Genomic DNA, 13,117 nt, shown 5'->3' on the forward strand with positions numbered 1-13,117 from the left:
TCAGATTATTTACATAATTGGATTGTGATTTTGGAGTGATTAAGTTATTTTACTACGAGGCGACTCTAAAAGATAATCCCTCCGCAATATGACTTGATTGCTTGAATACTTAATGGTATATTGTCCAATTCCAATAATAAATAAGATGGAAACAAAATTCGATTCAAAAGAGATTGTACTAATTGACAAAACATATAAAGTTGAGAAGAAATAATGAGGTATAGATACTTCCATAAATCATAAAGTTCAAAATGAGAGAGGAAATTTGTGGTGGGGCTAAAAATAAAAATATAAAATGCACAAAATTCATCAAATTAGTAATTGTAGCCTTGATGTTTAAGTTAGTGTTTGGTTCATAGTCAAGTGGTGTTTTATAATTAACTTCATTATCTACAATTAGAAGAACAATTCAATGTTGAAGAAAAACTAATGTAGCTAACTTTTGCAAACAAATTTTAAGTCACATCTCTTTACAACAATAAGGAATCCAATACCAAAAGCCAATACTTTTTTTTCCCTTTGAATCCTTTTATCTTTGTTTTTCATGATTTTGAGATTTTCTTGATTTTAAGGAGGTGGACCAAAAGTTTAAGTTAGCCTTTATCATCAAATTTTTAACTACATACAATGTTTACCTTTATAAGGGAAATTTATTCCATAAAATATATGTATATTTACAATTTAATGTACAATTTGATTAGCAATCGTATGAAAGTAAAACATACTATGTATTTACAACTTGTTTAAGTGGTAAGCTTTAAGCCAAATAGTCGTATTGAAAGTAAAACATAGTTTGAGAACATTACTTATTAGGTATACTACTCCTCAATCCAAAAATATTTCTTTTTGTAGTATACTCTTCAATAGTTATTTAATATTATTCCAAATATATATGATTATTTATACAACACATCAGGGCGCCTAAGGCCACAGGCGTGGGAACTGGGCCTCCGATTTTGGTGACCGAATTTATAAGCTTTATTGTGAAATCCAATACAAATCTCGAAGTATATTACACTTGTGCATTTATATTTCGGACCTCATTTTTTTCTAGTGCATCAGGCCTCTATATTTTTTAAGACGCCCCTGCAACACATAAACTAAATGAACCATGCTTCTCGTTTGATTTCATTAAATTCGTAAGTGGACTAGATACTAGTCACAATATTATAATTTTGTCCAATAATTAGTTTGATTATGTTAAATATGACCATAATACTCTACCAATAAATAATATCGAGTTTTGATACTACCCTCTCAAATACTCGTAAGTAATCGTAAGACCATATAAAGTATCGACTAGCACCTGATAACATCATGTTATTTTTGTAATTCAGACTTTTTCTTAAGACAAAAAGTCGATTAGCACCCGAGATTTCACCTGCTCGACCCGTTTGACAAGTCTAAACACAAGTATTTAATTACCGATTTGAGATTTAGAATTTTAGATGATAGAGGCTAGTAGTAGAGTAGTAGGAGTGGTACTAAAGTGAAGGAAGAAAACAAAGGGAAGACAGAAAAAGACCCAAATACACAAAGGAAGTCTACCAGGTGCAGGTAGATAGAGAGAAACGGACACATGAAAATACAAGGATAGAGCGACTAGAGAGTAGAGAGAGAAAGTAATAGAGAGAGAGAGAGAGAGAGTCCTCCGTGAAAGAGGTGGCGAAGGAGTGTGGAGGACTCCGACGAAGAAATAAGAATTGATGTTGTTGATGTTGATGATTGTGTTATGGAACAACATCACGACTTGGGTTTTCTTAGGTTGCTTCTTTCCCATTTTCATCAACTTTCCTTCCTATATTCCTCTAATACGACACCGTTTGATTCCTCCTGCTCTAACCCCACCCTACCAACTTCCTCTTTCCCCAGGTCTCCATTCCCTTTCTTTCTTTCTTTCTTTCTTTTTTTGCTGTTACTAGTTTATTCTGATTACTTATGGTTTACCCATTTTTTAATTTTAAAGTCTTCACCTTGATTATGATTATTGCAATTTCAAGTCTTTACCTTTTTAACATCTTTTTTTTTGGGGGATTAGTGTTGATTACATCGTTTAGATGTTTGTGTTTATCCTACCTGCTCTCTTGCTTCATCTTGTGTTTCTCTTTTGTAAATTTTGTATTTTCCTGGCTATCTGATACATCAAACGACTATTTTTTTTCCGGAATAAAATCAACTTGAGTTTAATTTTGTGGGTAAATACTCTCGGCACTAGTGATAGTTCATTTCCTGGGGTAATTTGTCGAAATTTATCAGGAAGTTAATGTGCATTGCTGACTAGTTTTGGCGTGACGTGGGAGGGGATTGGGGTATCTAAAGAGAATTTGTGAAAAGTTTTTTGATTATCGAGATTCACCTCTTGATGAAAGGGCCTTATCTTTACCAGGGGGTTCTGGGGTGGAATTGCCCGAACCTTAGTTCACGTGTATAATTTTGAGATGTAGTAATAATATCGCTCTTAATATCGCACATCCGACAGCCTTGCCTCGTCATTAAACTGATTGTCGTTTTGGCATTATGGTAATGTTATAAGATAGTCTGGGATTAGTCCTTTTTTAGGGATTAAGTTGGTTTTCATGGTCCTTACCTATCAACTGATTTTGCTACGTAGAGGATTTAAATTCTAAAAGATTGCTCATTTTGGTGTGGTTTACCACTTAAGATCCTATAGCTTTGTAGAAGTTATGAAGAAGATGGTTAGGATAGTGGAGAAAACTCAACTGATTGCTCATTGGTCCTTAAGTATCTGCTACTATTGGTACGAACCACGTCTCCATTTATCCCTTGTTGCTTTGAATGGTTTGCTCCTTACAAACGAGGAATCTTTCTCTTATATTTACCATTTTTATTTGGTTATTCTAATCATGATTTCATAATGTTAGGAGCTCCTATCACCAGCAACGTGTATATTCACATACTCCATCAAATAATGTTTTGATTTTTTCCTACAGAGTCGCCCAAAATCTGAAGCTTATCCTATCTAAGTTAATATCTCCCTCAGTTGTTCAGTTCTGTGGCAAAAGCTGAATTTCTTCTTTGGCCTTCAAAAAGTGGACGTATCTTTAACAATTTTCTTCACTAGAAGAGCTTTATAAGGTCACCGTTTCACGGGTATCAACCTCCCACTTCTCTCATGCACCCTGTGTCCCTGTTATAACCTAAAAAATGTTCCCTTTCATTGATGCAAGTTGCTATACTGCTAACTCTTCTAAATCGCTATAATAGAACACGTGGGCTCTGATATGCATTAATGGTGTTGCCGTATGCATTTTTGTCGTAGCATGGCTTGAGTATGAGTAGGATGAAGTCTGGACTATGACTTTTTAATATAAAGGAAGGGTGATATAAAGATTTGTTGAATTACTAGTGAGAGGTGACCACCTTATTAATTGCAACTAACTGTATTTAGATAAAGAAAGCGGTCTTCTGTTATGGCAAGTTGGCAACACATTCTTTTGATCTTGAAAACCCAAAAGCCACTATAGAGTATAGAGTTCAGAAAATTAATACTGTGGTTATACTCTCTGTCGCTCCTGTACGTGGAACTGTTGCTTGATAATCTCCTTGTCAGTTAAATTTGGCTTTTTGTTTCTGAAAGGTATGTCATATATGTATTGATATAGAAACGTCTGAGGAATGGTAATATCTTAATCTTGTATCATATGTGGAGGTGCAATAATATTCTCTTTTTTCTCTAGTCTCTACCTTCTATATTTCCGGTCTTAACATTTGTTCGTTTACCCTGCTCAAGATATGAAAAAATTCCGGGATGGAATGGTCTTGTATGTTAGGGCAATGTCATTGATTAAGTGTTTTGTTCTAAACCATTTACAGTTTTTTTTTTCCGTATATCTAATTCTGCCGTTATGAGGGCATTTAAAATTCCCATGGGGGCGTCTCACGGTCCATATCTCATGTTAAAAAGCATGCTCTCAATCTAATTAGTCCATGAATGTAATCATAACTTCTTGCCATTTTCTGGGAAAGTTACTGTTCTCTTTTGGCTCTTTTTAAGGTTTAACAGTTAGTAGTTGAAACTTGAAACGTATGCTTGAGTGCGGTTATGGATAAATCTGTTTCTCCCTCGTTTACTTTTTTACTTTATTTTTCCTCTCTGTTTTTCCTTGATCTTCCCATTTTGTTGATACGTACGTGGTCTTATCTTAATCTCACCAATCACGATTCCTTACCTTGGTTAATATTAGCCGATGTTGACTTCTTTTGGGATTATGCATTTTGTTACATGTGTCCACATTACTGGAATAGATGGTCATGGTATTGATATGTAGCTAACCAAGGATCATTAGAAATTGGTTTATTACTATATCTGTCTGCTTGCTATTGTGTGATCGATCATGTAGGTCATGGATTCTAGATGTATTTTGTGAAGCCCTTTTAAGGTAAGGAATCGTGTGATAAATCTAGATCGACAGGACTGCACTATTACTTTGAGTAGTGCTCTAAGATGTTAGAACCTAGAGGATATCTTTGCTTATTCCATTTGTTCCTCCAACATTCTCTTAATGGCTGAGCTTCAGATTTTCAAGATTTGTTTGCTACTTTGTCTATGGGTCTTCTTATAAAAATAAAAAAAAAACCTATGGCTGGTGAGTGTCAAAATGCCAAACACCTAACCTGGAGTTGTTAGGTAAGTAAATCTGTCTGGAAAACTTGTACATATTTGGGTCAGTATCCTTTATATATTACGGAAATACGGAGTACTATGGTTATGTCACTTGCAAGATTGCATCCTAAGCTGTTCCTTTTCTCTTTAGCTAACTAAACATCGGAACAATTTTCATGTTCAATAAGTTTTTTGTTTTCAAAAGGTCAATTGTGATAACTTATTTTGATGCTTTTATGAGTTTTATATACTTTCCTTGATGATTCTTAGTGTTGCTGAACTTGGGAACCAAATGTGTAGCTTCCATATAGAAATACCATCAGAAAATTGCACTTGAGTATACCCCCTCAGATAGACAAATGTCTTCCATTTTTCTTGTTTGTTTGATTCGTACATAATTTCTGATTTCATTGTTGGTTTACTTTTTAGTTGTCAAATATCATTATCGTCCTAATTTTAAAGGGTAATTTGGTTCACTTTCACTTTCGTACCATTTTTGGTTGACTTTTTGGGTACCTTTCTGTATAATTGGACCGCTTGCACATTTAAACCCTCCTTTTTTGTCTTCTAAATATTGTGCCATTGTTGAGAATGGAAGGTGTTACCTTTATTAGGACGGAGTGTTTACTTATTTGACGTTGAGCTTTCTGTTTGCTGATCCTAATATATCACGATAGTAGTTATGCCCTATTTGCTTTACACTGAAAGTTTAGCGTTGTATATGTAGATGGTGCTTCCTGGATATTGATGAACATCCTCCAGAAGAAAACTGTAATAGTGTTACCCTGAGCGCTGAAAAGACTGGAAAATCGAAAATGGCCGACCATTATAAGGCACCACCAATCAAAAGATCCCGTAAAGAAAGAAATCTTGGAAAGTCAAAGTCATCTGAAATCATGGATCCCGAAATTTGGAAGGAATTTCCGGAGGACCTTCTTGAAGCTGTAATTGCAAGGCTTCCTGTAGCCACATTCTTCCAGTTTCGGTCCGTATGTCAGAAATGGAATTCCTTGCTTACTACAAACAGCTTCTCTGAACACTGTTCTCAAGTCCCACAATCCCAACCTTGGTTCTACACTATTACTCATGAGAATGTGAATACTGGAGCCATTTATGACCCGCCCATGAAAAAGTGGCGCCACCCGACTATCCCTTCACTTCCTCCAAAGGTTATCCTTCTGCCGGTTGCTTCTGCTGGGGGTCTCGTTTGTTTCCTCGATATTGGTCATCGGTACTTCTACATTTGCAACCCTCTAACTCAGGCTTGGAAGGAGCTTCCCGCAAGATCCGTCAAGGTCTGGTCTCGCGTTGCTGTTGGGATGATCCGGGTTGGAAACCCTACTTATGGTGCCTACAAGATACTATGGTTTGGCCGTGATGGCGAATATGAAATCTATGATTCCCGGAACAACTTGTGGGCCCGTCACGGGATTTTGCCCTCGAACATCAAGTTACCGCTGTCACTGAATTTCCGTTCTCACACGGTGTCCGTCGGTGCGAAAATATACTTCATGCGTTCGGACCCGGACGGGATTGTGTCGTATGATATGGATAGCGGGGTTTGGAAGCAATACCTAATTCCAAACCCGCCGAATTCAACCGATCACAATCTTGCAGAGTGTGGGGGCCGGATTTTTCTGGTGGGTTTACTAACCAAGAATGCCGCCACGTGTGTGTGCATATGGGAGCTTCAGAAGATGACGCTCTTATGGAAGGAGGTTGACAGAATGCCAAATGTATGGTGCTTGGAATTTTATGGAAAGCACGTCCGAATGACTTGTTTGGGCAACACAGGTTTGCTCATGATGTCACTACGGTCCCGCCAGATGAATCGTATCGTCACATATGATGTGGCGAAAGGTGAGTGGCTGAAGGTACCGAGTTGTGTTCTTCCTCATGGGAGGAAACGTCAATGGATAGCTTGCGGGACTGCCTTTTACCCTTGCCTTACTGCTATCCCTTGACCCCGAGTGATCCGTGGCGTAACCTGGGGTGAGCTTTGAAAGCATAGGTGGTTTTAGCCCCCTTTTTTTAATGAAAGTATGTAAAACGTGAAGAGGCTTCATTTGATCCTCAAATTACTGAGGCCTTACTGACATTTATGGTTTGTATTTTTGTACCAAGTCCTTCGTAGTCGATTTCATTACGCTGTAAAAATTGACAACACATCTCCTGCTCAAGAGCAGCTTTTGCTATATCAATGTTGGCAAGTACTCAAGTACACTCTTTTTTAAAAGATGTGAGAAACTGCATTTAGGTTTGTACCGGGGATGAACACAGAATGCCAGTATGTGTGGCTTGTCTTCCCTTTATTTGGTACAAGTATAACCAGTAGCTCCCTACAACTGCCAAGGACACAAACTCGAGCGTATGACCTATATCATGTTCATGCAGTCATTCGGTTTAGCTTGCCTAATGTTTTTTGTCATTTCGTAATTTATTTTTGGGTTTTTTGTCAAACACAACCTTTAAAAAACTTTTTTTTTCAAACACGGCCTTTAAAAAAAAAAAGTTTGTAAAACACAACCTTTAATAATTTTTTTTTTGTAAAACACGACATTTTGGCCAGAATTTAACCACTTGCAATAGGGTGACTTTAAGTCGATATTTGAGGTAGCAAACGAGTTCCATTTGAGGTGTTTTTAGACTCTTTGGAAAGGTGGAAGTACAGGCTTTCCAATGGTTACTAATACGCTGGTGATAGGTGGCTTTATGTGGGGTCTATTGGTGTGTAAAGTAAGGTTGGTCAAGGAGTGAATTGGAGAGAGAAACAAATCAGAAAAACAACAATTCACTCCTTGATCAACCTTACTTTACACACTAATAAACCCCGCATAAGGCCACCTATCACCGCCGTATTGATAATGTCAGGAAAGCTTGTACTCCCACCTTTTCAACGAGTCTAAAAACACCTCAAACCGACCTCGTTTTCTATCTCAAATGTCGACTGAAAGTTACCCCGTTGCAAGTGTTCAAACTCTAGCCAAAATGTCGTGTTTAACAAAAAAAAATTATTAAAGGTTGTGTTTCACAAACTTTTTTTTTAAAGGTTGTGTTTGGAAAAAAAAGTTTTTTAAAGGTTGTGTTCAACAAAAAAACCCTTTATTTTTTTCTAAAACCAATCAGGCAATGATGGATATCTAACTTGAGCCAGTACCGAACATCTATAATTCCACACTTGTATGACCAAAGCTGAGAAGCTTGAGTCAGGGAACAGACATATGCGACTGAGACACTTAGGGACTTGATGGGAATCTATAGAGACAGTCAAGGACTGAAGGAGCTCATTTATGAGCTACAGCATTCTAAAAGCAGAATTTTCTTTGAAAGGCTTTCCTGTCAAGGAGAACTATACAAGCGATTTCCATAAGGTCATACATAGATGATACTCGAGGCACAATTGAAAGGCCTTCCTGTCAAGGGAGCACTATACAAGCGATTTTCATAAGGTCATATATAGATGATATACTCAAGGCACAATTCTCGGTTACAAAGTAGAATGGAGTGGCCCCCAAGAGCATCACAGTCACAACTCAAAGAGGTCTTTCATAGAATAAGTGAATAGAAAATAAGCATCATCACATTTTTTTAAAACATTTTCTCAAAACCAGTTTCGTAAACACAGCTAGTATATATTTCTCGTTTCTATTGTTGACCTAACACAGAAGGGGGGAGACCTCCGCAACACCAGCTGCATTTATGCCATTCCTCCACTTGTGGCAGTCCTGATAATCTGGAACAGAGCTGGGAGAAGATAGGATGAAATGGCATTAGAGAATTAAGCAAAACAGTAAATAGCAATAACTCCAGCATAGCTTTCAGACATTTCTGAATATAGAGTCTTACATGAACCGATGACTACAAATACGAAGAAGCCGAGCAAAATAGGGCCAACAGGATAATCTGCGCCCTTTTTGACGGTTGTCTCGGGAACAGACCCCCTCCTCGTGATGTTCTTCTGGAACTTTTCACTCTTCCTGTCTGCAAGGCGCCTTGATGTAGTCTACACAGAGGACACCAAGCAATATATGTCAATTTGACTCAGCTTACTTATTCTTACCCCAAATGGCCATTCTGGCCAAAGCCTCAAAGGCTGCCACCTATGCCAAAAAATGGGGCATATGTATGCAACCTAAGCCTTAGTGTTTAGATGTAGTCATATTGTTTCCAGTTTAATCCAACATAGAAAATTAAATCTAGAATTGCTATACTGCTATAGTGCTATTTCATAATACAAGAAGCTTAGATAGTCCGTCTAATGGGTCATTTTGCTAATTCTGCAAGTTTCAGTTCAAAATTGAATGTCTTTCTCTCTAACAGGAAATATCAATTCAATTCAATACATCCAAATTCGATAAAAAATAAGCGTCAGAAACGTAGCAAGGAATCGAGGATAGAGGATGCTTCAATCTACAGAAGCATGCCATATGGAGTAAAACATAGCTCAAACCAGTTTATATAAAATGATACAGTAGTCAGTACAATATATCAACAATGGTTGATTATTGATCTCGTCCTCAGAAAAGTTGGACAATCTGAAGACAATATTTAGTAGCTCAAAAGCATCAGCAAATGGCATTTCTACATTTCTAAGTTCCATTTTGCATAACTAAACTTGTGATCTGATATTGAGGCTTAGTTGGACTTAAACTGAGTTGTGGCAAACCGGAAACTCGACATCTACTAATACAAAACGTCAATTACAGAGTAATGCAGATCCCAGAGTAATCCCCCTTTACAAAAGGGGTTATTCAATTGATGCGGAAGCTCGGTAGTCTAGAGGTGGAGAGCTTATGACATCCCACAGGGTGAAATATTGATCCTATAATCAACATTTATGAATTAAATGCAATTCAAGGATCCAGATGTTGATAAAGGTATAATCTTTTTCTACCTCCCAGCAAAAAAAAAGGGATATTAATGTATCATAATCAAATAATTATGGAACTACTCTCCTTAATTTCAAAGATCCCATCTGTTTAATTCATCAGAACTAACAAAATCCCGAAAATCAAATCAAATATAATATTAAAGCATGAAAGGTAAATCATATATGATCTGCACAACAAAATCAGACTCCATATATTAACAACACATGAAATTGAATTAAAGATGAAATCTTTCGCAAGTATATCAAACATGGTAAACCACAATTGTAATCAGATCTGGAATTAATAATTACCATTAAAAAAAAGAGAGATGAAAGGAGAGTATACCATGATTATTGGTAGGAAGATGAGGGTTTGCTGGAAGAGGTGAAATCAGCTTCTATTTTTCCGACCAAACCGGGAGTTATGGAGTTAAATGTTTCTTGTTTTCAAATAAGAGGAGTCAAAGTTTTTGATCTGGTTTACATTGCCGGTCTGAAATATGCAGGCCCTTGTGCCACAACCCGTAATGCCATAGGCCCATACTTTGGTATTATTCTACGTCTCTACGATTTTACGACTCTACTCATATAGAATGAACTTTCTCTATTCATCAACATGTAAAATTGAACGAGTGTTATTAAAAATCAAGTGTAATTTTAAGTAACTTTACTATAATGTTTCTATTTTAGTTGTTTTTTTTCGTTGGTAAACATAATGATTGTTTATTCCTAATGACGATTCAGTATCATAAAAATGTCGATACTCCACAATAATCTCATTTGACACATCATATCACTTGTATTGTATTAATAACCCGCCATATAGCTCATGTTGTTATGATACTTAATACTTGCGCAAACCAAAATTGAATCCCCATTCGGTTTTATAGTTCATATATGACACATTTTCACAATAATATAAAGCAGCCCGAGTATTTTAACCCGTAGCCTTCTCGATTTTTTGGTCCGAAATTTGACCTGAACACCCGAAGGCTACATCTAATACTGCGTACTACAAGTACAAATTAATTAACCTTTTAAACTGTTGGTGCAAAACTAATCAGTAACAATGTAAAGCAAAGGAGATCAGAAAAATATAACCTGATTCGTAGTGACGTGGTAAAAGAGCCACTGCCTTGAAAACTATATTCCGGTACGACCGTGTGTGCGAGCTGAATTAAGCACCTCGCAAAGCCTCTACAAAAGGCTCCCTTGACCCACTAGTGATAGTGTAAGGTAAGAGGAGATATATAAACACATAAAACTCCCTTTTCTTCACCAACGTGGGACAATTTGGACAAAATAGAAAAGACTCATGAAGCCCTTATTTCCAACAATCCCCCACTAGGGGCGCCAGAGACAAGGAAGGAAAAATTCCGGGTAAAGGAAGGATTGGATACTTAGGTATCAATATCTTTCAATTTGAATTGACACTTTAGTGAGATGAGGAAACAACTTACTTACATCGAGTGAATATCTTACGATTTGAATTTCTAGCTGAGCTTCGGTCGATACCCCCCACAACACATATCATACCTTCAAAATTAAGATCGTTCCGCGATTTCAAAGTGCAACGCGCTCTTTAGAGCTATGCGTTTACCTTGGTAGTAACATATGTGTTCACAAGACTTCTCATAGTCTTATGATCATCACACCTACGTAGGTGGCTCAAGTGCTTCTCAATAACACTTCTTGCATGAGCCATTAAGGACATATGTCTAACCTTGTGTATGATTCATCAAGTGCGTCTCAAAAGCACCACCATTTAAGGCTATGAATCATATAATGTCATAGGAATAGAAACTTTAGGCCTAGTCACTCTTGACTTAAGGACTTAAGCCTCATTCCCCTCGACGTTTTAACGACTAGTCTCCTAGTCAACCCCTTAGTAAAGGGATCAGCCGGATTGCTTTCGGACTTCACATAGTCCAAAGCGATCACTCCATTATCAAGGAGTTGTCTAACTGCAGCGTGTCTGATTCGAATGTGTCGTTTCTTCGCATTATAGACATTATTCTTAGCAGCACCAATAGCTGCTTGTGAGTCACAATGTAAAGAGATCGGTGTTTGCCGACCTCCCCACACTGGTACATCTGCCAATAGGTTTTTCAACAAATCAGCCTCTTGTCCTGCCAACTCAAGAGCTATGAACTCCGACTCCATGGTAGAGCGTGCAATACAAGTCTGTTTAGTAGACTTACACGATATAGCACCTCCGCCCATGGTGAAGACATAACCACTAGTAGAACAGATCTCATCGTTACCTGAAACCCAATTTGCATCACAATATCCTTCTAACACAACAAGAAATCTATTATAATGCAAACAAAGATCAACTGTTCCTTTTAGGTATTTTAGTAAACGACGAAGAACATTCCAATGTTCACTACTAGGGTTATGTGTATAATGACTCAGTCTACTAACTGCATATGCAATATCAGGTCGAGTACAGTTCATAAGAAACATCACACTACCTAGGATTTTAGCATACTCTTCTTGGGATACACTCTTACCCAAGTTTTTACGTAAATGTATACAAGCATCGTAGGGTGTCCTAACAGGCACATCATCAAAGCAGTTAAACTTTTTCAACACTTTTTCCACATAATGAGATTGACTTAAGGAAATTCTTTTAGTGTTTCGAATAACCTTAACTCCTAGGATTACATCAGCTTCTCCTAAGTCCTTCATCTCAAATTGTGATGACAAAAATTCTTTGGTTTTAATTATTACCTCCAAATTATTACCAAGTATTAACATGTCATCAACATAAAGGCATATAAGCACACAATCAGATTCTATTACTTTTGAATAAACACATGAATCAGAATTGTTTACCATATAGCTATTACTTACCAAAGTGTTGTTAAATTTCTCATACCACTGTTTAGGTGCTTGTTTTAGACCATATAGTGATTTATTCAGTTTACACACCTTATTCTCTTGACCCTTTACCACAACCCTTCAGGTTGCGACATATAAATCTCTTCCCTTAGCTCACCATTCAAAAAGGCAGTTTTGACATCCATCTGATGTATAGAAAGGTTATGAATAGCAGCTAAGGCAACAAGAGTTCTAATAGTCGAAATTTTGGTCACATGTGAATAAGTATCAAAATAATCAATATCTTTCTTTTGTGTAAAACCTCTAACCACAAGTCTAGCTTTGAACCTTTCTATTGTACCGTCATGTCTCATTTTCTTTTTAAAGATCCATTTACTCGTAATGGGTTTACTACCTTTAGGTAAATCAGTCAACTCCCAAGTCTGATTAGACACAATAGAATCAAGTTCACTTTTAATAACATCTTTCCAAAAGTTAGCATCAATGAATTTCATTGCCTCACTATACGTTTTTGGGTGATCTTCTATTAAAAAAGCTGAAACAAATTCATCATTAGCACAAACAGTGTATCCATGTTCAAACAGCAAAGTTGAAACAAAATCAGCTCCAAAGTTCTTTGGACATCTAGGTCTCTTAGTTCTTCTAGGTTCAGCAATATGATCAATAGAAGTGCTGCTACTAGCATGTGAAGAGATATCATTAGATGTAACAGGTAAACTAGGAGGTGAATCAACATTCTTCTGTAATGGAAAAACATGCTCAAAAAACACAGCATCTCT

The 13,117-nt window shown here is 36.9% G+C and overlaps 2 protein-coding genes across 4 annotated transcripts; one reads left to right on the forward strand and one right to left on the reverse strand.

Annotated features, from left to right (window-relative positions):
* The first annotated feature begins 1,465 nt into the window (after nucleotides 1–1,465).
* Nucleotides 1,466–6,842, forward strand: LOC141644406 (F-box only protein 6-like). 3 transcript variants are annotated; one of them, XM_074453932.1, is made up of 2 exons: nucleotides 1,466–1,872; nucleotides 5,352–6,842. In XM_074453932.1, the coding sequence occupies exons 1-2, from the start codon at nucleotides 1,733–1,735 to the stop codon at nucleotides 6,586–6,588; spliced, it is 1,377 nt and encodes a 458-aa protein (XP_074310033.1). In that variant the 5' UTR covers nucleotides 1,466–1,732; the 3' UTR covers nucleotides 6,589–6,842. The 3 variants fall into 3 exon arrangements, with proteins under 3 accessions (XP_074310033.1, XP_074310035.1, XP_074310034.1); XM_074453934.1 differs by lacking the exon at nucleotides 1,466–1,872 and adding an exon at nucleotides 1,911–2,520; XM_074453933.1 differs by lacking the exon at nucleotides 1,466–1,872 and adding an exon at nucleotides 2,533–3,598.
* A 1,307-nt stretch (nucleotides 6,843–8,149) lies between these two features.
* LOC141644407 (uncharacterized) lies at nucleotides 8,150–9,966 on the reverse strand. The gene is made up of 3 exons (XM_074453935.1): nucleotides 9,841–9,966; nucleotides 8,471–8,627; nucleotides 8,150–8,368 (listed from the first exon to the last, which is right to left on the reverse strand). The coding sequence occupies exons 1-3, from the start codon at nucleotides 9,841–9,843 to the stop codon at nucleotides 8,322–8,324; spliced, it is 207 nt and encodes a 68-aa protein (XP_074310036.1). The 5' UTR covers nucleotides 9,844–9,966; the 3' UTR covers nucleotides 8,150–8,321.
* Nucleotides 9,967–13,117: the final 3,151 nt, after the last annotated feature.

Source organism: Silene latifolia, chromosome 2, assembly GCF_048544455.1.
Source record: "Silene latifolia isolate original U9 population chromosome 2, ASM4854445v1, whole genome shotgun sequence".
Classification (NCBI taxonomy): Eukaryota; Viridiplantae; Streptophyta; class Magnoliopsida; order Caryophyllales; family Caryophyllaceae; genus Silene; species Silene latifolia.

What these genes read in the sequence shown, in the direction of transcription:
- LOC141644406 (XM_074453932.1), top strand. Translation starts at nt 1,733, where the DNA reads ATGGAACAACATCACGACTTGGGTTTTCTTAGGTTGCTTCTTTCCCAT. An exon ending in CCAACTTCCTCTTTCCCCAG is followed by an intron (nt 1,873 to 5,351) that starts GTCTCCATTCCC and finishes TTGTATATGTAG; the next exon opens with ATGGTGCTTCCTGGATATTG.
- LOC141644407 (XM_074453935.1), bottom strand. An exon ending in ATTTGTAGTCATCGGTTCAT is followed by an intron (nt 8,369 to 8,470) that starts GTAAGACTCTAT and finishes ATCTTCTCCCAG; the next exon opens with CTCTGTTCCAGATTATCAGG.